A 24,890-nucleotide genomic window follows, 5' to 3' on the forward strand; every position below is an offset into this window, starting at 1 on the left:
GCGACTTGTTCCAACAGACACCGAAGAGTATTCATTACTGCTACGGATCGTGGCAAGACGGTTTCCAAAAGCTCAAGAAGGGCGGGGTCAAGTTTTACGAAGGCATCCCCGACAGCGAACAGTTACCACGATGGTTTCCTGGAGGGGGCGTGTTGGTCTTGGACGATCTGATGGACGAGCGCGGTAACGACAAGCGCGTGTTGGATCTCTTCACCAAACACTCACATCATCGGAACATCACGGTACTTTACTTGTGTCAGGATCTATTCCCGAACGGAAAATTCGCCAAGACCATTTCCCGCAACGCGCATTACATCGCGGCCTTCAAGAACCCTCGGGATCAGTTGGGGATACGGAATTTACTTCTGCAATCGTTTCCCACGCAATGGCAGGAGGTGTTGGACACGTTTCGCAAGGTCACCGATCGACCTTACGGTTACATGCTATTGGATCTTCATCCAGCCAGTCAGGACGATCAACGCGTTCTCAGCCATGTGTTAAAAGACGAAGGATTCGTACGATGCCATCAGTTTGCGACACCGTCATGCTGAGGAGCGAAGTCGAGTGGTTTCCGCTATTCATTCACCTATGTAAAAACAGGCTCAAATACATCATGAATCCCCATGAGCTGGACTACGAACCGATGAGACAGGTCATGGAATGCGAGAGTTACCGTCAAGTGAGGTCCATCCTAAACGCATATAACGGGGAAGGTTTCGATTATTTGGTTCATAAGCAACGAGAACTCGCCGAGAAGAAGATAGAAAGAGAGAGGCACATGGATAAAAATGAGCTCTTATGGTAGCGACGATTTCAACTTCTCGGCTCTGGAGGATTATTCGCCTTGGAGTCCATTGACTCGAACGAGTACACCCATTCCATCTGCAGCGGGTGTGGGTGCGAGTCTGAACACGCCTCCTTCACCGCTATCGTCACTGCCGACACCGCCCCTGCCCAACGTCTCGCCCGTCGGAGTAGGCACCGTCGGCTCGGGTGCGCCACAGACCAACGTCACGGTGGGTGTCGGTAGCGCTGGATCCGTGTCGCGCGCCAATGTCACGTCGGGTGTCGGTGCACCCCGAATAACATCCGCCACCCCTTTGGCACACGCTGTTCGAGGAGGGAAACGACCGAGACGCGTCCCACGTCAAAATACACCGACGTCCTCCAGTGATTCCGGCAGCCGCAGAAGAAGTAGCGCTAGTGGTAGCGGTGGAAGCAGAGGCAGAGGCAGAGGCAGAGGCGGAGGCAGAGGCGGAGGCGGAGGCGGAGGTGGAGGTGGAGGTGGAGGTGGAGGCGGAGGTGGAGGCGGAGGAGGTGGAGGCGGAAGTGGTGGTGACTCCACACCGCCTTCGTCGATTCGATCGGGTCGCGGAGGAAGAAGGCGAGGCACCCGTGTTCTCGACCAAGCCCAGATGCAGCAACAATTGGAAGATATTTTGCGCCAACAACAACAGACGGCGGCGGGTCGACGAATCGCAGGCATCACGACCACGAATACGATCACGACCACCTATAAGAACGGACAACGTCCTACGGTGACTCGCAATTCGACCAGTGTACGAAACTGAGAACATCAACATGATGAGAAGCGAAGTCAAGTGGTTCCCCTACTTCCTACATCTATGTCGATGCTCCCGCTCTTACTGGGATGCGACCAGCATGGATCACGAAGACATGAAACGTATCGCGGACGAGTGCGATAGTTACAGACAAGTCCATGATATCCTGAACCAATCCGTAGAAACCGCCTTCAAGGACGAGATCTGGGAATACGAGCAACAAGCTAAAAGGATCGAACGTCCCGACAGAAAGTCAGACTACGTTTGGCACTGGTTGGAAAAGAGTCATGAGTACTTCGGTCTGTTTATTGGATGAACCTTTCACCTCCGTGGTGGATTTGGACGTGTTGAGACGTTTGGATGGACTGTACGCTTTCTACCACAAGTATTGGTGGTGTCGAAGGCAGATGTTCGGTTACTACAAATTGTGCAACGCCATTCTCAACGGACTGGCCTTACTGACTGCGGCAGCGAGCATCGTCGTGGGATCCGTGTGGAAAGACGGGTACGTGGCGGTAGGATTGACGGCTTTCGCCGCCGCACTGAAAGGATGGAACGATTTAAAGAAGTATTCGCTCAAGATGGACATGACCCAATTCGCTTACACGACGTACGAAAAGACATTGACCGAACTGCGGAACTACGCTCTGGGCGGTGTGGAGGAATTGGATGGGTTTTTGATCAAGATGCAAACGTTGGACGACGTGGTGACGGATTTCACACCTCCCACGTACGACCGATACTTTCGAGACTACGAAACACGATTCGTTCACGCGCCTCTATAAAAAGGACACGTGATCACCTGCCTACGTCATTCTAGTGGTAAAGTGCGTGCGTGTCAGAACACGTCATGGTGAGGAGAAGGCGAAGGAGACGGCGAGTGGGATTACGTCGAGTAGGAGTAGGAAGAAGGAGGGTCCAAAGGGGAAAGGGTCTTGGTAAAATTGTCAGCACCGTAGCCAAGACGGTGTTGGGCCTTCTCGAAGAGTTGTGAATAAAAGAGCGGGACGATCCAACCGGACGTTAGACGCGAACGATGAAGCGGTTGCGACGACAACGTCGTTTCTTGACGGGCGTCCTGAAAGAAGCCAATCGGAATAAACGTCAACGGATGTTGCAATACGCCGACAGAGATCAGATCAACGCCATCAGCGAGATGGTTCTCAATTTGCTGAAAAAGAGGATCCCCATCGACGTCACGACTTATGGGAAACTGAAAAGACATAAAAAGGTTCTGCGCGAAGTGGGTAGACGCAAAAACTCTCTCAAGCGTCGAAGAGAGCATCTCCTGAGTCAGAACGGAGCGGGGTTCTGGAGCGGATTACACGGTTGTTTCAAAGCATGTTGTGTACGGTGAAAGGACGCGGCGAAGACGGTTACCCTTTGGAGGGGATCGACGTCATACCCAATTTCCCACCGAGAAAAGAAGAAGAGTCCAATACCATTCCTAAACTCGTGCAGTTGTTGCAAGACGCCAATCGTCGCGAAGCCCGATGGAAAGACTCGTACGAGTACTTGAACAAGAGGTACCACGACCTGTATCAAGAGTACATGGCTTTAAAGTTCGGTGACTTCTGCCAAACCTGTCAAACGAAACGAGATACCACACCGTCCGGTGGGTGCATCGAGTTGTGCAGGGAGTGCGGTAAAGGCAAGCGAACCGTTCAAAGTCTTGAACTCGAGTTGGAAAAGAAAGACGAATCCATACGGTACTGGCAAGACTGTTACGAGACGGCCTTGAGAGAATTGTCCGAGTTTCCCGACACGACCCTGAGTCAGCAGAAGGTATGAACGAAGTCATGATGGTACCCGTTCACGAATTCAATCGCTTGCAAGATTATTACAAGGGGAAGATCACCCAGAGCGCCTTGTTGAGCAAAGCGGGACGTTTGGCCGCCGAAGAAGATCTCATCCTGAAAGACAAACGTATCCCCGCCAGCATGGCCGTCAAGATGACCAAACCCATGGCAAACGAAGAAGTCAAACTGGTGAAACGTATACGGACGGGTATACGCGGCACTCCCACGTACCAAGGAACGGTGGAACCCGAAGGCATGGCCGACGCACCCGTCGAACGTCTGTTGAAACAGATCATCAAGGGAGTCAACCAACCCCCCGCAGCCCCCGTGGTCATCAAACAAGAACCCGCTACACCTTCCACGTCAGGTTTCAAAAAGGAGTTCAAATATACCAAACCAACTGCTGCCAAATCAGCCCCAGGCAAGAAGCCACCCGTACCACCCAAACCAACTGCCAAATCAGCCCCAGCTAAACTCATGACCGAAGCGCAAAAATAGTTCTTAAGATCCCTCGGTGTCGCCGAGAAATACATAGACGACGACGGTGGTTACAGTCCCAAAGGCAAGGGTAAGGGCAAGACGTACAAGAAGGCCAAGCAGACAGAAGCACAAAAGTTACAAGAAGGATGGGAAGATTTCGAACCTTGGAGAAAGGGACTGAAATACGACGACACTACCTAAGACAAGAAAAAACGTTGGAAAAACTTTTATTGTTGATGTTGTAATCATTAAAGTTACACGCTTTGTTGTTTTTTCAGAAAGAGTCTCTTTTTGTTTTTTTTCTTCAATTCTCGCACGCCATGCCATTGTGGTACAGAGTATCCGAGGCATTCGATGTCACAAACAAACGTTCGATCCTTATTTGGTCCCCGAACGTCGACGAAGATATGAATAACAACCGAAACCTAATTCTGGAGGTGAATTCGAACACCGAGAAAGGGGTGTTGAAATAAAACATGCGATACACCTCCATGCGTATATGATCGTACGAAATGACACTGAAGGGAAAGAACACGGTGCCGTGAATGTACATGGGACTTCGAAACTCCGAGGATAGCACAAAGTTCTCCATCTCGCGGTAGTACTGGAACCACACCGTGACGGGAAGGTGATAAGGCAAATGATTCCACGAACGCGTCAAGGAATTGTGCGTCTCGAAGGGTTTTCCGTTGTCCCTCATATTAGCAAGGTGGTCGTGAATCATTCTGCGATGAGTGTCCACTGCAAAAAACGAAAAAAAGACAGTGTCAGGTCCATAGTCCGTCCTCGTGGTAAAACGAGGGGCCACCGGGAAAGGGTAAGAGACACAGCTCTCGAATCTCAATATCCCTTTGTCCCTCCACGCGTCTAAAGTAGAGTCTGAACCTTTGAATTCGGATCAAGTTATACGTATAGTACGGAGTGTTGTAAATGAACAGACGGTACAGATAACTTCTAATCTCTCGGGTCGGTTCCACGGGGAGACGCACGCAACCGTGAATGTACAGGTCTCGATCCCGATACAGAGTCACGAAATTTCTGACAAAGGTATAATAACGTGTCCAAATGCCTGGGTCGATGGCATACGGTAAATCATTCCACAAGTACGAGCCCTCGTGATGACAGTGATAAGGTCTACCCTCTCTACGATATCGCTCCAACTCTCGATCCATTCTAACTAAACGAGCATTCGCACCTGCCGTTAACGGGTACTCCTCATCGTTATCCTCTTCCTCCATTTCCTCGTCGGTTTCCAACACGACCTCAGGCTGAATATCGTCGATCACGCGTCGGCAGTTGCCGCAGGTCATAACCCGTCTCTCCATCTCCTGGTAGCATCGCCGATGCATGAACACGCCGCAGCAAGGAGTACGCTGGCACGACGCCAGAGAATCAATGTGAATATCTCTCTGACAAATAAAACACACTTGTTGAATCGGTGTTTCTTCGGGTAGACGACCCTGAAGGCGACGACTGCGTCTCGGCGGTTCATCGTCATCGTGTGATCGGGCACGACGGCGCCGACGTCCTCGTCTCGGTGATCCTTCGGGGGACTGACTTCGAGTACGGCGGCGGCTGACGTGCCCGGATTCAGTCTCCATCACCAAAAACCGAAAAAATGCCAAAGGCACACCTCGCTTTATGTCCATCATGCACCAATCAAACGAAAAAGGCCGACATCACGTGATCTGGGTAGACCCGGGGGATAGGGGGTATCCCCCCTCTCGGTCGGAGACTGGGCCCCGGTCGAGTGTGAACCTGGGATCCAGTTTTTACCGTAAGTATAAAAAAGATCGGTTCGAACCGTTCAAGTCACTCTGAGTTTTTGACTTGTATCGAGCGCTTGAAAAAAATCATGGCACAGGAGCTGACCGACGAGGAGATGAACCAACAGATGGATCAACATAAAGCAGTGAGTATAACGTGCACCCTATGTAAGAAAGTCATCCTTAGAACCGAAACCTGCGCTTGTACCAAGTGCTGTCGTCACCACGTGCATTTCAATTGCTTCGCCAGGGCACTCGATGAGCAGATGGTGAACAAGGGGGTGACACAGGAAAAGTTGTACTGTCAAATCTGTCTCACCCCGTGTTATCTAAGTACGGTCGTGGCTTCCCTAGACAACTGACCCATGGAACTGAGACTCGTCGTCACCTCCTTTACACTAGAATTCTACCTCCGTTTGGACTTGAGATTTTGTTTCGTCGTGTTTTGCGGTTACAAAGTCTCACGACGTCTTTGTCACGCCTTGTTCATCACCTTCTTTTCATAGAGCCTCTGGGATCGTCTTCCCCCGGAGATGCAAGCCCACATCCTCCACTTAAGAGAGGCCCAGGCTCTCGTCGAGGCGCGCGAACGTGAAATGAGACGAGAGCTCTGTAAGGAGATACGCGCCTTCGCCAAGGTCAAAGCAGAATGGGGGTTAGGCCCAATCAAAGTGGTTCTAGAGACATGTCTGCTGGGTTATTGTCCCAAAGGAAAAGTTCCAGGAATGGGAAATAGGCACATGGTCGTGTATGGATGCTACACGGACGAACAAAACTTCAAGCGAGCCATGTATTTAGGGTACGGGTTAGATCATGCCTATCTCAGAATACCGGACGTTAAGAGAATATTATCCTCACCTCCCACAGAATAACAATGACTGGGATCGATTGCCTCATGAACTACAGGACTACATCATCCGCTTAGCCAGGAATCAAATCCTACTCGAGCGTAGAAGAAACAAAAAGTTACGGCGTCTTCTCAAGGAAATAGTAGAATACGGCAAACTGAAAGAACAATGGGGGTTAGGACACATTAAGATTGTCAGGGTTCCATGTGACGCGGGATGTTGTATAAAGAAGGAGAAAAAAGACAGATACAGAGATACCAAAATAATAGGATGTTATATTGACATTTACGACAAACCTAAAGAAACGTGTTTAGGTTACGATATAAAAGGGGCCAAGAGACGCGCCCCCATAGAAAAGACTTTCATCTACCCTACCTTTCATCAAATACAACACGCGGACCATTATGAATTATAAGTAACCACTCTCTTACAGAGTCACTGGGATAGGCTACCAGAAGAACTAAAGTGTTACGTGATTGACCTAGCAACCTGGCAGTGCATACGCGATCGGAGGAACAATAAACCATTGAGTCGACTTCATAGAAGAATCTTGGATTATGCCAAACTGAAAAGACAATGGGGCTACGGCCACATACAAATCAAAAGACAGAAATATATATGTAGATTAAATTACGGAGGCAGATCTCATTTCCCAGCTTTCTATGGTTATTATGTCAACAAGCGTAACGAGAAAAGGAGACTCTATTTAGGATTTAGTTTCATAAACGTTTTCTGTCTCTTAGAAGGTAAAAAAGCGTTATTGTCAGACACTTTTCTTGGAAACCTGGCAGTAAAAACTGACCAATAAAAAACTGACCAATAAAAAACGTTGTGTTCATTGTCTTCACAGAACAGACGGACCCACGACGAAGCCTTCCCCTTCGATGACGATGACGACGACTGGATGTTTGATCCGGCTCTCGACCGAGTGATGCTCCAAACAGGAGGTGGTAGTACAAGACCCCTCCTAGAATTCGAATTAAGACCCGTAGGCGCTCGACGTAACTGGAGAAACGTCCTCAACAAACAACGGTACGAAGCCACGCTCAGACAACACAGAGACGTGACTCCCAGGGACAATCTAGGTCAAGAATTGACTCAGGCCCTTCAACGATCCATCGAGCAACAAATCGCACAGGATCCTACCCTGACACCCAACTCCACGGTCCACTTCACCATGCAGTCCAGTGCCTTCACGCACGCCTTTCAATCCACCACCTTCACCGTGCGCGAATTCGAAGAAGGGAGTGAAAGACTAGACACTTATCTCCAGTCTCTCGCGGACAAACTCAACTCCAACGAAGAATTCACCCCCGACGACACGTTCACCATGGAAACCACCTTCATACGTACCCCAGGTCGTGGGCGTGGGAACGGAAAACGATACAAACCGAGTTGCGCCGCCGTACGGGGAATCGTCAAAAAGTCGCGCGTGACCATCCAAAACAAAGACAATCTATGCTGCGCTCGCGCCATCGTCACCATGAAAGCCCTGGTAGATGCTGACATGAATCCGCGCGACCAAGATTACCACAATCTCAAACAGGGGCGGCCCGTCCAAGAGCGATTGGCCAAAGAACTCCACCGGCTAGCCAACGTCCCCGAAGGACCTTGCGGCATTCCAGAACTGCAACAGTTTCAGGCCGCGTTACCTGGGTACCAACTCCTTTCCATCGATCCGCCCCACATGCTCATCTACGCGGGACCCGAACCCTCGGACAAGATCATCCGTCTCATCAAAGAAGACAGTCACTACGACGGATGCAATTCGTTTAAGGGATTCCTAAGCAAATCCTACTTCTGCGACGAATGCAATCGAGGCTACGATCACGACGACTTTCAACGTCATCCCTGCGACGGTAAATGGTGTCCCGCCTGCAAACGAAAGGACTGCCCCGATTTCATGGAAAAAAAACGACCCCTAGCACGTGGCAAGTTTCCCGAACCCACCTCCATCTGCCGATTGTGTCACAGAAAATTCTTCGGAGACCAATGCTACAACTACCACTTGCAACGGCGGAGCTTGAACATCCCCTCCATCTGCGACACTTACAAAAAGTGTCCGGACTGTTGCCACGTCTACGAACCTAAACACAGGACTGGACGAGGAGGTGACCGTCGTACCCCCGATCACAAGTGCGGATGGGGCGAATGCCACATCTGCGAAAAGAAAGTCTTTCTGCAGACGCACCGATGTTACATCCAACGCATCCCCGAAGACGAAGACGAACCCAAAAAGAAACGCGTCTCCCGCGACGAAGTCAAAGGTCGACCCTTCGAAGAACCCGAACCCAATGATCCAGACACACGCGTCCTGGTGGACCGAGATCCGCCCCTTCAAGTGTACTGCGACTACGAAGCCATCACCGACGCCGAAGGGAATCAGACACCCATTCTACTCTGCCTGGAAGACGATGAAGAAGATCAATTCTGCTCCTTCTACGGTCCCAACTGCACCGCAGACATGTTCGACCACCTCGAATCCCTCGCCGTCGACGTGGACGGAGACGATCGGGACGTCATCGTCCTCTTTCACAATCTCAAAGGCTACGACGGGATGTTCATCTTACAACACTGTTACGCCACGCATCGAGAAGTCACAGACCAAATCACCGTTGGCACCAAGATACTGTCCCTGAGATCCGACAGACTGACTTTCAAAGATTCCCTATGCTTTCTCCCGTTCCCGCTGGCCAACTTTCCCGCCACCTTCGGAATCCACGAACTGTGCAAAGGATTCTTCCCGCACAAATTCAACACTCTAGAAAATCAAGAGTACGAAGGACCCATGCCACCGCGAGACATGTACGATCCCGACGGCATGTCCGCCAAAAAGAAAGCCGAATTCGAACAGTGGTACCAAGAGAAAGTCAACGACAACTACCATTTCGTCTTACGGCAAGAAATGGAAGCCTACTGCGAGTTGGACGTCAAACTCCTCAAAGCAGGCTGTCAAAAGTTCCGGCAAGAATTCAAACAAAAAGCCGACTTTGACCCCATGGAGAAATGCGTCACCATCGCCTCCGCCTGCAACCGCTTCTGGCGCAAGAAACTCGTCCCGCTCAACACCATCGCCTCCAGACCCCCTCGAGGATGGCACGGCGCCCGATCCAATCAGTCCGTCAAAGCCCTGAAATGGCTAGCCTGGCAAGAACACTTGTTGCAACACACGGACCAAGGCGATCGTATACGCACCGTGCGAAACGGAGGTGAAATCCGACTAGCCAATCATCTCGTGGACGGATATGACCCAGACACTCGAACCGTCTACGAATTCCACGGATGTCTATGGCACGGATGTCCTCGATGTTTCCCTCGAAAACGAGACCGATATCCCATCTGCCACACCGATCGCACCCTACACGAAGTCTACGAGTCCACACTCCGTAAACACGACCTTCTCAGTCACCAAGGCTACCAGCTCTGCGTCAAGTGGGAATGCGACTGGGACCTAGAAGTCAAAACCGACCCAGATCTCCGAAAGTTCCTAGACACGTTCGAAATCGTACACCCGCTCGAACCCAGAGAAGCCTTCTTCGGAGGGCGCACGAACGCCGTCAAACTGCATCACGTGACCGACGTGGCCCAAGGAGAACAAACCAAGTACGTCGACGTGACGTCGCTCTACCCCTGGGCCAACAAGGAATGCGTATACCCCGTAGGACACCCGCAAGTCATTGTCAACCCCGACGATCAAGACATACACCAGTACTTCGGTATGACCAAAGTGGACATACTGCCACCTCACGAACTATACCATCCCGTTCTACCCTTCAGGCACGGAGGTAAACTCACCTTCCCACTCTGCCGATCGTGTGTGGAACACGAAATGACCAAACCCCTCCCAGAGAAATCGCATCACTGCCCTCACACGGCCGAGCAACGCATGCTACGAGGGACCTGGTGCACGCCCGAAATCCAGAAAGCCGTTGACACGGGATACACGCTCAACAAGATACACCAAGTCCACCATTTCCCGCCAGAACAACGCCGTAAAGGACTCTTCGCCGATTACGTGAATACCTGGCTAAAAATCAAACAGGAATCCGCTGGCTACCCGAACTGGTGTAACACCCCCGAAGACAAGGCACGGTACATGCTACAATACCAACAGAAGGAAGGCATCGCTCTCGATCCGACCATGATCCTGAAAAATCCAGGACGCAAAGCCACCGCCAAACTCATGCTCAACTCTTTCTGGGGCAAGTTCGGCGAAAACCTACACAAACCCACTACCCAAGTCGTCTACAACGCAACGCAACTCTTCGACCTCGTTTCGAATCCCTTCAACGACATACGACAAGTCAGAATCGCCAACGACGAAGCCCTAGAAGTCGTCCACACCGAACTCAAAGACAATCAACCCGATAACGGACGAATCAACATCTTCGTCGCCGCTTTCACCACCTGTTGGGCTCGGCTCAAATTATACAACTACCTGGAACTGTTAAAGCAACAAGTTCTCTACTTTGACACCGATTCCGTCATCTACTCGCACAAACCAGGCCAAGCCGATGTCCCGCTAGGCGATTACCTGGGCGAGATGACCAACGAACTCGACGACAACGATTTCATCGTCGATTTCACTGCCGCTGGACCCAAGAATTACGGTTACAGAACTCACCAAGGGAAAGTCTGCTGCAAAGTCCGAGGATTCTCACTCAATGTACGAGGATCACGCCAACTCAATTATGACGTCATGCGACAAAATCTACTCGACGAACTCACACAACCTCTAGAGCAACGACGCAATATCAACGTCGTCAACCCCAACTTCTTCTGGAGAAACCCCGCCACCAAACATCTCAGAGTCATCACACGAACTAAACGCTACGGACTCGTCTTCGACAAACGTGTCGTAGACACGAACACTTTCATGTCGTTTCCATACGGATACTCACCATTGTAATTTTTTTACTTCCTGTAATCAATAAAAAATCAATTTTGAAACTCACTTCCTGTCTATCTCCTTATTTGGACATGTTGCCCTTATTTGGGCATGGACGCCATTTTTTACACACCTGGGCGCCATCTTGGATTTTACAATTTAAGAGAATGTATGGGAAAATAGTGGTCACGTGGTATGATCCCTGGCTCCTGATTGGTTACGGCCCCAACAAGCGCTATTGACTACTCGCCTAGCTTAGCCTTTGCTAGTTGCAGGCATGTCCTTTTTTTGTAACATATAATTTGAAAATAATTAAGTGTATAGAGTGTAATTTGGGTACGGTAAAATACCTAATAGATTTCAGTTGCATATCAGGCTCGTTTTGTCTCACCATGGTTACTTTAGCTCGACCAAACCCGCCTGAAGGTTCGCCAAAGCGTCACAAAAAGGTACGATTAGGTGAATATCGCGTCACTGACCTTCCAATCTACTATATCATAAACTGCGCGAAAAAATACTGCACATCCATAACTGGATTTTCCGACACTAAATATTTCAAAGTATATGACAAATTGAAGTAGCGTAATTTGTTTCATGTTTAAATTTATAAAATTACTGAGATACTACGCGCGCTCCAATTGGTCGATGGATGTGTCTAGATGAGAGTCTGTAAACACGGTTGTAACGATTTAGATTCGCGCGTATTTTTGAAAAGTATTTTATACCAGCGCGAGAGAACTTAAATCCGCGTTTCCAGAGGCTCATCTAAACACTTAGGGGATTAGGAGAATTCTCGAAAGCTATGCAAACCCGCGACTGCGTCCCGGATTTGCATAACTGCCTCGAATTTTCCAAATCCCCCTCGTGTTTAGATGAGGTTGGGCGAAAACGTAACCTAATTTTCACACTAGGAAGGATCTTCTTGCACTCGCGATTGTCTCTTCAAATCCGATCAAACCAGTCCCGTTCCTAGAATCTTTGTTTCCTACTGTGCAAACTTTAGAAACGAGCGACTCCCGGAATTCCGTTGCAGGTTCGATTTTGATTGGTTTCAAATCAATGAAAATGACCTGAAGTACAAAACTAGAGACTCGACTGAGTCACGTTTGCCATCTAGCCAAGCCCAGTTCAGCCACAAGTCCGATATATCAATAAAAAAATAACGGGACAAGTATTCTTGGGTAGTGGTCGTTCACTATGTGTAATGTGAGAGGAAGTGGACAGCAGAAAATGTGCGTTCATTTCTTTTATGCTACTAAATCACTAGGAACTTCGATCAAACAGAGGTTTGTCAAGTCCCTCAACTATCTCTTCTACTCGTGCTCAAAACATTTATTGAGGGAGAGTTAAAACAGGGGTAAGCCAATTAACCCCACCCATAGCCTGCGTAGCAAGCGTTCCGTGGGGTTTGGAAGCAAAGAAAGACCGAGGAACGGGATTTTCGGTGTTTTGTCTGCGCGGAAAATGAGGCGAGAGCCAAAAAAAAAAAAAAAGAAAGAGGGGGGTGGGAGAGGGGAAGGGAGGAAACGCTTGGATTTTGAAAACCTCCGTTAGCCAGCTAACGGGGCTCGTGATTGGCTGGGCTAATCCAATATTATGGACATGTGTCGATCAAAGGTATTTTAATGCCTTTGAGTGCCAGACAAAATGGGAAGACGCGTTCGAAGCTTGTTTACAAAACGCTTTAACTTTTCTCGCTGAACGAGGATTTAGTCGTCAGCTTCGACAGTACGGTAGAAATCGTGTAGTTCAATGCCGACGCTTTGGTTTTTCGAAGCCTGCACATTATTGCAGAAGAAAGCGCGACACAATTTGCAGCTGTTCTCTTAATTTTAACATCACTTTCGTGAATGCCGCATGCGCCAAGGACAAGATAATAAACCACGGAACAGGAAATTCGCACTACTGCGTGGGAAAACCTTCTAATTTCGTCTGGCTTTTTACATGGCAACATGTTGTCGTAGTCTGACATTTCATTTGAAGCATTTTCGTTGACAGTATTTAGAACCTCTGGGTACAATTCTGAATGATTTGTTATAGTGTTAGCTGCGACATGCCAGTTTTTGTTACATATTTACCTTACCAAAAATTTAGTCGTCTCGTCGCGGGGAATTCTTACGAGGATATTTTATAAACCACTTTGACTTGGAGGCCGCCTAGGGAAAGATTATCTTTATTCAGACACTGGTCAAGATTATCGTTATTTTCCCTCTCAGATGTTTGAAGCCTCTCCTGCCCAAATTCCAAAGTTTGCCGAGAAGACTTTCCGTTGTTTGTTTTTGCTGCAGGCGATAACACTCGAACCGATTTGCGGATCTGGCGTTTCCAGCAAACGCTTCTTTACTGGAATTGCCTTTGTGGGAGTCGACTTGATAAGATTTCGAATCATGCGAGCACAAGGATTACTAACGCGACTTGAATACTTCTCACATTTTAACTTTCTGGCAGATTTGTGCTAAAACTTCACCCTTGCAGTCCTTCCTTTTAGACAGATTGAGTAGAAATATAGCTTGATTATAAATTACCAAATTTAATTCATCAAGATTTCTCCGTTCTCACCGTGCGCTCGTTGCTTCAGACATATTTTGACAAGTAAAGTTTATTTTGGTTCAAAGTTCATTTCCGCTACGGAAGGCCGAAGATTTTATTGCTTAATTTATGACAGCCGATGACAGCACGAAATCTCAGTGTGCGCACTCAGGCATGAAAGGCCAAGTGGGCGGTTTTCAAAATCCAGGGGTTTGTCTGCAAGCGTTTCCTTCCTTCCTTCCCCTCCCCTCCCCCCTCTTTTACTCGCTCCATTTTTCGCGCTGCTCCCGAACCCCACAGAAACGCTTGCTGCGCAGGCTACCCCACCCATAGCACCTTTTGGCGTTGTCGAGTACACTTTTACGCTTTTGTAAGACAACCTAGCTTACTCGAAACAGCTGTATACGCGAGATAAACTGGGCAGATAGACTTACCTACAGATTTGAAGTAGGTCCAGTTTAAAAAGAGAGCAAATGGACAAAAGAATAGCAATCTGACTGCTTCTTGTTTCGTCATTTCAGTTGGTTCTCTTTCTTCCTTAAAAAAAAAACTAATAATCATAACTATAGAAAAAAAACTGAACAAAAAACCGCCAGTTTATCAACTCAGTGATGTTTTTTGGAATATGTTGAAGTATTAAGCCATAAAATATGGTTCGAGATAACCTTAGATAACCTTGATGAAAGCCTCAATAACAAAATGACACCCTTCGCGCTGTTGCCATGACAACAGTTTTGCCGCTGGTGCTGTCTTAATAAGAAATGATATTCCCAGTCTTTGTCGTAAACCAAGAACCATCTACCCAACCCAATCTAATGATGGGAGTTAAAGACAATATGGGAACTATGTCTGTGCAAGGAGGACTCTTTGCTTCACTTTAGAGGTTGCAAATGGGGATATTTTTTTTTTTTTTAACCAAAAGAGACTGGAGCCGAAACAGTTGCTATGGCAACAGCACTAAGGGTGTCATTTTGTTTCTTTTGTGATGCTCATTTGTGGTGCCAACTTTCAAGAACACTGCTTCAATATTTCTAGAGATATTGTTTATTTAGTATTTTACCATTTTTTACTTGCAAACGATATGACGCCATCACTACTCTAATTTGCATAATAGAAAAACGTCAATATCTCTAAAACAAAAAAATATATTTCAAAAAGAAAAACGCCATTCTTCTGTAATTGGAAAGGTCTTTCTAGACTTTCTAGTAAGCAGAAATTTTTTGTTATGCCATTTACACTTTAAGGTCTTCCTCAAGTCTTTAAATTACATGTTGTAACTGAAATGGGTTACCATGGAGAGAGAAAAACTCGTCACAATACAGTTCACTTCTACTCTTTACCTATTAGCCGTTTGTTGTCACAGCTGTGTTCGCTCCAGTTTATTTGATGCTTTCAAATACGTGGAAACAATGAATATGCGTCTCTCTCAGGGAGAAAGCGGGCCTCTGTATAAACATAAACTTCTTTCATCGCTTTTTCTAAAGGCAGAAAGTCAATAGCTCATGACGTTTAAAAATGCCCGAGTTATAACTTCCTCACATTTGAAGTTTTTTTTAGGAGCAAGAGCTTTTCCGTCCGTGTTTTTGAATGATGCTGTTGGAATACGCGTCCCTATTAGTATCGTAAAATTGGGGGCAGGTCTGTAGCTGTCCAAACACTGTTTGTTTTTGGCTCACGAAACAATACATAAATGATCTAAACAATGCCCCTATCTCTTGAAACAACAGAAGCTACAGGTTACCAGAAACAACAAAAATACAGGTCGGGAAGAAGTGCTGGACTACTCCAAAATTGGTCAAGAAATTTAACCGTAGATTCAAAAGTAGATTTAAACGGGAAACTTACTAAGATGACCTCCAATTTAACTCCAAGTGAGGATAAACAGTAAAACGTCCTTGGTTTTAATAATTAGTTAATTAAACTGAAAATTTGGATCAATAACTAACATGTTGACAATCATAAAATAACTTTAAAAAAGGAATACAGTTCCAGATGAGATCAATTTTCACTGCGAGCTGTCAAAGGCAGCTGGAACAGTAGACTTATCGTCAAAGACTGGCAAAGAGTAAGCTTTTGGGGATTCCTGTCATTAATTACAGCCACTGCCTTATACTATGAAAGGAACTGCATGGAACCTTAAACGAGCTACGTCACGGTTTGTTCATATTGATTCTCTCCGCCTCAATTTTTCAAATTCGTCGTTTGTAATCCATGTTAATCTTCTCCATCCTTAGCCATCCTTGCGCCTCTATGGTTTATCATTATCTCTTTGGTGTTTTTCTCTCTTATTAAACTGTTATTTTTAGGTTTCCTATCATTTAAAGGTAATTTTGTATGTGGCCAAAATAACTCAAAATACCGTGACTGAGCCCCTTTAATCACAACATGACACTTTGTTCGGCATCAAGCAACAAATGCCCCTAAAAATGTAACTTGACTCTATTCTGTGCGAAAACGTTCCAAACAGCTGATTGAAGATCATATCAAAATAGATGTTGTAAAACAGTACGAGAAATTTTGCTACCTAGTTTTGTTAAATTGAGGTTCTCGTTTTACTTACAAACGCACCGCCTAGCTTCTCACTGGAGGGCGTCTAGCTGAAGTGAGTACCAGCTTTGACTAAGTTGTCAACCTATGCGGCAGATCAGAATGATTACAAAACGAAAGAACAACAGTTAACATCACAATGAAAAGAGAGATTTCTTTTGTCTACTAAGCTGTTTGTTTAGCTGTCTGAGAGCTACACAAAGATATCTGAAAGAGAGCCTCATGTTATTTTCCGTTAATTCTGCTAGCGGGCAGTTGTCATCTGTATTGTTCGCGGAATTTTCAAATGATGCACCTGTCAGAGCAAACTCTTATTTGTACCTGAAATTAAACAAACATCACTCACTTTTCTGAGACAATCATCTAAACTAAATCTCTTTTATCTTGATTATTTTTTTAAATAATGCAAATGTCATTATCGTATGGAACCCAACGGTGAATTAAACGTCTCTTGCACGGATACTTAGGTGCGAAGCAGAGTAAACACCCACATGTAGGAACAAGTGGATTAAGAACATCAGGCTGAAAGTTAGCCAATAGAGCATCATATATATAAGAACGAGTTCAGCCTAACAAATACTACATGTTCTTATATGTCGTATATCTAAGAAGAGGGTGCCAGAATACAAAGGCATTCTTATTAAAGTACTATGGTATGATTACAATCATACAGTTTCATACGGGTTCAATTTGTAATTAATTTGCAGGAATGAGTTTTTCAAAAAGCTGAAATTGCACGAGCCGCTTCGACGACAATGGATACTGAAGGAAATAGAACGTTAACGTTAATGAAGACGCCAAAAAGGAAACGTACTAGGGAAACAAAAAAGGAACACAGATGAGTCACCTAACGTCAAAACATAATACGGACTGCAAAATAATAAAAAGGTGATTAAGTCGAAGGGGCAAATGGAACAGGAAACAGGGAACGCATACTGGATCGCAGGTACCTTTTTTCGAGCACCCCTTATTTGTTTGCTCACCATTCACTTGTGTGTGTCTGTGTGCCTTTCGAATTAGTTCCTGACTCCTTAAGGACAATTTTTTCAACTCACCAACTTTGTTCCCAGGGCCTTTTCCCCTGCTCGGCGCCGCGGCCCCAAGGAATGAAAAGGCCCTGGGAAGGAGGTTGTCAGCTTCCTTGTTTGCGACACCATCGTTCCAAACCAGACGTTTGATGAGCAGAAATGTCAATGAAAGAAATTGCTCGATTTTTCGTCAAAATGAAGAGTAATATACAGACTTTACTTGGAAGTTTGATATGACCTCTGCATAGAAATATTATAAGTTAAAGAATCGAAACATATGGAGGATATTACATGGTCGCGCGGAGATACGAAATCTATCTTCGAGTGTTAACACGAGAAGATAAAGTTCGAATCTCCAAACGACCATGTAATTTTCTTTTTATTTTATAAAATATTCACAATACATAACGACGTTCGTGGTGATTTTCCGAAGGTTTCTGACCACTTTCCGAAGATTTTCGAAGATATTCCAAAATTTGTCCAAAGTCCAGGCGAACATTTCCACACATTTTCCAATGATTTCCGAACATTTTTCGAAGATTACCCAATATAACCGTAAATTGCCGAAGACGACCGAAGAAGATCCGAAGATGTTTCGATCATACACCAACAAATCTACGTGTAGTTAAGATTACCGAACACAGTTTTCACGCGCGCTCTTGCTAATGTAATTCAGCGCGCGCACAAGGATTGCAAAAAATAAATAAATAAATAAATAAATAAATAAATAAATAAATAAAAAAATAAAATAACAAAAATGGCGTCAATATAGCGATCAATTTTTTCGCTAAATGCCCACGCTATCTATACTATTTTTCTTCATAATTGAACACAGAGTGCTGATGGTTTTGGTCTTTTGTTACAAAGGTATGTTAGAAAAGGTAACGATGCAAACAGCCCAGCAATTCTCATCATTTTCTTGTTACCAAAAGAACCCACTTAAATGCAGCGAATGCGTAGTAAGTCGAAAAAGTGCGATTGAATGCGGAATAGCTTTCTCGGAAATACGCCTATTTCCCGAAAACCACTCATTAAAATTTCACGAAATTTTGCACGAAAGTACTTTAAGAAATAAGTAACCGGAGTGTTGAAAAATAAATTGCACTTCAACAAAGGTAGTTCTAGATATTCGAAGGAAATTCTAGATATTCCAGTGAACCTTCAACAAGAGATAATTAAAGATCTCTGTTAAATTTTTATTATAATAACTTGGGAGCATCATTACAAACTTGTTGCATGCAAATTATAAAGAAAATATAACGGATTAGAATTTCTGCAAATAAATAGAACCGATTCTAAAGGCCTGTTTATATTTATTTATGCAACGGCACATAAGTCAGCTTAACTATCATAAAACCGAAGTTTGTGTTGTTAACTTGCTTGTTGCCATTTTTGGCGACCAAAGAATCAAGGATTTTAGAGGAAAACGTGAATAAAACACCGGTATCAAAAACTGTATTCAGCCACCTTAAAGGGACAAAAAAAAAAAAGTTATCAAAAATGATATCTTTACATGTAAGGATATCTTATCTTCAAATGTGATGATATCATATCGTTTTTATCAATTTGTTGCCACTCGGCATACTATGGAGGCCCGTTCTGGTCAAAATTGTAGTAATAAAATTGCCCCACAAGTCAGTTTTTTCAGTCACTGTTTTAATTTTTACGAGCTTGCTGTATATTTTCATCGGCGGTACAAATTTCTTTTTTGAGGTGCTTGCTTATTTTTTTTAGCAGCCCGAATTATTTTAATTTAGTCAGGTTAAATTTTTTGTGGGTACTACGAATGAATTTTTTCATTCGTACTGCAAATTATTTTTTACTTGTGGTACTGCGAATTATTTTTTACTTGTGGTACTGAGAATTATTTTTTCATTGGCGCTGACAATTATTTTTCAGGGTATCGTGAATTTATTATTTGGCCTACAATACATTGCGGGCTTGCGATTTGAGGGGGACTGGCTCGAGTACTTTCCCGCTCGATTTCTTCGCGCCATCTTCGAGGTTTCATCTTTTAATTGTATTGAAAATATTTGGAGATGGATAAATCTGTTCAACGGCAAATACGTGAGATAGCCAATAATGCTATAACAGAAATCAGTCGAATTTCTCAGCTAGTGAACTCCACTCATACTGCGGCAGCAAGTAATCAGCGAAGTTCTTCCTCTTCGAGTCCATTATCATCTGGTTCTGCTTCTAGCGCCCTTCCGTCAGGATCAGAATCGGGATCTTCTTCTAGAAGTTCAGGAAGTTTGGTAAGTGAACTGCACCGAAGATTCCCGAGTATGCAAGGAACAACTCATCGTAGTCCTGCTCCTACTTCGAGCGGTAGAGGCCGCTCTAATTCGACACAAAGGGTTGGCCGTCCATCGAATGAGTTTGCCATCAAAGACATTATTATTGTGGGTTTACAGTGTGAAAAAACACCAACAACTCGCCAGGAAAAGGTCAGTCTCCAGCGTAGAAATCGTGTTATAAGTGGATTTACAATAATTAATTACAATTATTGACAAAGGGTGGAATGAAAAAACCCTTTACAATAAAGTGAAAGCACAGTTTCCAGAGGAATGCAAATACATTGAGTTCGAATTCGGGAAGAATATCTCTGGATCGCTAGTGAAACCGACATTGGCTTCAGGGGTGAGGATCAATGGAAACATTTTGCTGAAGAGCATTGCCTCTACAGGTGCTGTGTATGTGCGTTTACTGGTCGAAGATGACCCTGATGAGGTGGACAGTGGTATTCAAAGGAGTATGGATGATTTCATGTCAGAAGTAAATCAAGAGAGTATCATCGTACAAGATGAGGTGCAATCTATGAACTGTGAAGGGCCAACTACAAATAGACATAAGGAAGAGGAACATGCAGAGGAACAGGCACATGCAGTCGAATCTGCAGATGATGAAGAGCGAGATAGTGGAGAACAACATGCAGCCATAACTGTAGATGATCAAGAGGGAGGCAATGGAGAACAACATGTAGTACAACCTGCGGCTAATAAGGAACAGCCTGTAGATAATGGAGAGCCTCTCAGTGAGGCTGACTATTTGAGAATCATTGATAACATTACTGTCAATATTATTGATGAATGTAAGGGATTTCAAAATCCAGTTGCCATCCTGAACAAAGCCCAAGAACACATTTTAGATGGAAGGCAGTTGGACATAGTTGACCCTTCAACAGAACTAAAAGGAAAGACCAACTTTATAATAATAGATAGGGACCATGTTTTTCAAGATGCATTAGCTGAAGTAGCATTAATTGACAACTTAAGGCTGCCACTTGAGGTAAATTTTATGGGAGAGGGAGCTCAGGACTTGGGGGGACCTAGAAAAGAGTACTTCAGGTTAGTTCTCAAAGAAATCAAAGAAAAATTGTTTGACAGTGGACTCATCGAGGACTTTGCAGAACGTTACTATACATCTGGTATAATAATGGGATTAAGTGTTCTACAGAATGGGAAAATTCCTAGCTTTCTGTCTGAGGAACACCTTCAAGAACTTATTGATGATTCATCTGAGCATTCTCCCTGCATTGTCAACCTACGAAATGGTTTACGTAAAGTTGGAGTCCTGCAATTGATGGCAAAGCTTCCTTTGAAAGGTCATTTTGAAAGGGATCTGGCAGTTGCATCCTTTGCTCTTCTGTGAGCACAAAGGTTGGTGGATCAATCTGTACCTGGTAGTCTTCATCGCTCACTGTAACTGATTCATCAGCGTCAACACCATACTGTTCCATTTCATCTACAGTAAGTGCAGTGTGTTGAGAATTCATGTTTTGCAGCATGCCACTCGTCCACAGCTGGAGAGGGGACATATTATGCTCTGTTGACACTGGCCTTTGATTCATTTGATCAACAAATTCTTCAAGAGATTTATTGATTCTTGGTAACTATATGTAATGAAGACAAAACAGATGCAGTTCATTTAAAGGGTCAAGAATACCAGTTTTTTCCATTTCGTCAAATAACTTTGCATAAAAACACAGGACGCCAGCATAAACATCCCTGTGAGCTCTTTCTACCCGGCAATTGTGAACAGATGATCCTGTGATAGTACTTCCCCTGTCTAAGCCTCTTCTTTCCAACATGAACTGGGCAACAAGAACATTCTCCATCCCGTAATCACATCTTGCTCTTGATGGCAACCCATAGGTTTTGGTGCTCTCCTCAAAAAGTCTTAATACAGTCTCAGCTTTGTTATTGTCACAGCACCTGCAATGGGTAATCAAACGTGAAAATCCATCTATACAAACATAGACTATAAGTTTCCATCGGATACGCTTGTGGGCCGAGTCAAAGTGCCACAGCGAGTTGGGTGTTGGAACATTATACTTTCGACGATAAATTACCAACCGCCACCTTAAAGCAGTGCCTACAGGGTCTAACCGTCGTAAACAGTTGCTCACCCTCCAGCGTTGAATTCGCAACCCTCTACTCCCAAGGATCTAATAAATCGTCTCCTACCAATACTTGGTGTGAGAAATCCACCATTGCTGACATTTGTATCAGCTGCAGTTATTTCTTTGTAGATTTGATCTAGCTCATCATCAGATATGTCTGAATATTGTTCAAAATTATCACTTATACCTAACACCCTTCGTCTTCTTTGAAGCGTTGATACACTTATGTGAAGCAACTGGGCTATTTTTTCCCATGAAAAATGTATAGAACGCAAATATTCTATTTGTTCTTTCGTTATGTTCAAGGCCGGTCTACCAGGTCCTTGACACTCCATCCTTGGACGTGGTTGAGGATAAAATGAAACAGAATTCTCTGCACTTGATGCAGTAGTTTCACAAGACACGAGAAGTCTTTGAAGAGATTGCACATTGCTCTTCAAACGACGCACATGTTCAAGAGGGGGATCGCTCATTTGGGAAGTCATGTCATGCTCAATAAGGGTTAGAGTTGTGTACGAGTCTTGCAGCCGCTGCGTAGTCTCTTCTATTAAATCTTCGGTCCAGAAAACCTCATCACTTGCGCACACACTAACGACTCCTTTCAAATTTTGTAAGAAAAGGTGGAAACCTCTTTCGTTTCTTTCTCTGACAATGTTTCGCCTTGGCATTCTTTTGGATAGCACTCGCACAATTTTCAAAATGGCCGCCTAGTAAGTCAAAACACTCGAGCCAGTCCCCCTTAATCGCAAGCCCGCAATGTATTGTAGGCCAAATAATAAATTCACGATACCTTGGAAAATAATTGTCAGCGCCAATGAAAAAATAATTCTCAGTACCACAAGTAAAAAATAATTCGCAGTACCAGTCAAAAATAATTTGCAATACGAGTGAAAAAATTCATTCGTAGTACCCACAAAAAATTTAACCTGACTAAATTAAAATAATTCAGGCTGCTAAAAAAATAAGCAACCACCTCAAAAAAGAAGTTTGTACCGCCGATGAAAATACACAGCAAGCTCATAAAAAGTAAAACAGTGACTGAAAAAACTGACTTGTGGGGCAATTTTATTACTACAATTTTGACCAGAACGGGCCTCCATAGTATACCACTAACTTTTATATATAAAAGTACATTATTCACACTAACAGGCTTAATGATTTTATGGTGCCACGGCTGTGAGTGAAAACAATCTCTTTCAGTGCGTGGCTTTCTACATGGGTGTGGTAATTCCAATTATGTTATACTCAAACTTCTCCTCTGAGTGTTTGACTTCTGATTCTACCGTTTATTTACTCGCAAACCCTCCACTCAGTGTTGGCAATGTTATACCAGACGTCCCTGTTAAAAGGCAACGCATTCAGAGTGTAACTAACGTTAAGCCGAAAAGACGCTTGGGTAAATTCCCAAGGTTCTTAGCACGCGCTCGGCAAAAACACGTGTGCTTGCTAACGTCAGATGTAAGGCAATCGAAGTTATCTTGCTCGTTCGTGACAAAATAGATCATTTTTTCCTTGGATCCTTTAAGATTTAAGACCAGTTCATTGCCCTTCGTCGCTGGACAAAGGTATTTATAACTCGTTTTCGCTCTGATTTATTGTATTGTCGTAAGATTTTCCTGTATTTTGGCTTGCACATGTACTCGCGAAGGGTTCAGTTTCTCATGGAATTTCGTCATGTATTTGCTTTCTAGTTTTACGGTTCTATCCTACTGAGGAGATTAAAGAATCTGTAATTCTGCCAGCTATGTAATTGTTGATTGTCCTTTGGATCATTTTGGATGAATTTGGAGTCTATTTATCGAGCGAAAGGTCGCCGGTAACACAGTGTTTCTAAAGGTTGAATTGTTTCCCTTTTCATGAAGGCTTGACCCTTCATACCCTCTTCCTGCCTTCCCTATATCCACCCCCTTGTCGTAGACTTATTGTTAGGTCATTAAAAAGCCTCCCATATTCGAGTCCCACATTTGAAGATATGCCACGTCTATGTACATTCTTTATGCATCTCCTTTACTGTTGTTATCATACATTGTAGTCACCATCTGTCTTCTCATTGGCTAAAAGCCTACAGTTAATTCTAGGAAACAGCGCAACCTACAGATTATTCACTAATCTGCTTGCAGATTAGTGAATAATCCGTAGGTTGCACGCGCAATGGATGATTTCCAAGAGCAATGTCAAGTTCACGTAGCAACATGGCTTGCCGAAAATTAACCGTGTTCGGTGCGATAATGCGTTTGTCGTTATTTTCTTTAAAACAATGTATAATAAAGCAATTATGAGATTCGGTTTTTGTGATATCAGAAATAATCAAGCTAAGGTCTCAGTTAATGTTATCAGCCGAAGCCGAAGGCTGAGGCTGATAACACTTACCTCGACCTTGATTATTCCGAATATCACAAAAACCTCATCCAATAATCGTTTATTATCGACATAGAAAGTCATTTAAAGCTATGGTTAAAGGAGATTTACCGTAATGCGCTTGCGAAGTCTGGCGCGGAACTTTCGCTCGTGTTTACAGATTTCAATTGCAAATTATTTCAAGGGCGCATGCTGACGCTTACTACTTATTCTTCACAAGTTCAGTTTGCCATCACCCTCGCTACTTCTTGCTTCGTTTATGTAGCTGCATTGGAAAGGACGTTTGCTGTAAAAATGTGATGAAATCAAAGATTGTTGTGTTGGAACAAAGGGGCAGATGCGCCGCATGGTCAAGTATCGATGTTTGGAGCGAAACCTAAGTTAAAGAGGTGATTTTGACCCAAAATGGCCTTGGTTTCGAATACACGTGCAGAAATTCGGAGAGCTGATTGGGCTTGGAGCTCGCTCTGGTTATGGTTGTTGACTCGGAAGGAGTTTTTCAGGTTGGCAGAATCCTAGAAACAACTGTTGAATAGATTTATGTTTGTATTCCTTGGTCTCCTTAGAGTTCGTTATAGCGCCGTCATTTACGCTGAATATATTTATTCGGAAGATAATATTTTTAGGGCTTTCGGAAATTACTTCAAGACAACAACTTCCAGGTAAAAAAATAAGAACTCGCT

The 24,890-nt window shown here is 44.6% G+C and overlaps 2 protein-coding genes across 2 annotated transcripts in view; one reads left to right on the top strand and one right to left on the bottom strand.

Moving 5' to 3' along the window:
- LOC145467315 (protein sidekick-1-like) overlaps positions 1-24,890 on the bottom strand; it is a 330,055-nt gene that overhangs the window by 240,228 nt on the left and 64,937 nt on the right. The gene's annotated exons all lie outside the window — the stretch shown is intronic.
- LOC145468661 (uncharacterized) lies at positions 6,120-21,098 on the top strand. Its single transcript, XM_081452375.1, has 2 exons — positions 6,120-10,447; positions 19,963-21,098. The coding sequence occupies exons 1-2, from the start codon at positions 7,360-7,362 to the stop codon at positions 21,096-21,098; spliced, it is 4,224 nt and encodes a 1,407-aa protein (XP_081308501.1). The 5' UTR covers positions 6,120-7,359.

The sequence above is a fragment of the Orbicella franksi genome, chromosome 14, assembly GCF_964199315.1.
Source record: "Orbicella franksi chromosome 14, jaOrbFran1.1, whole genome shotgun sequence".
In the NCBI taxonomy this organism is placed as follows: Eukaryota; Metazoa; Cnidaria; class Anthozoa; order Scleractinia; family Merulinidae; genus Orbicella; species Orbicella franksi.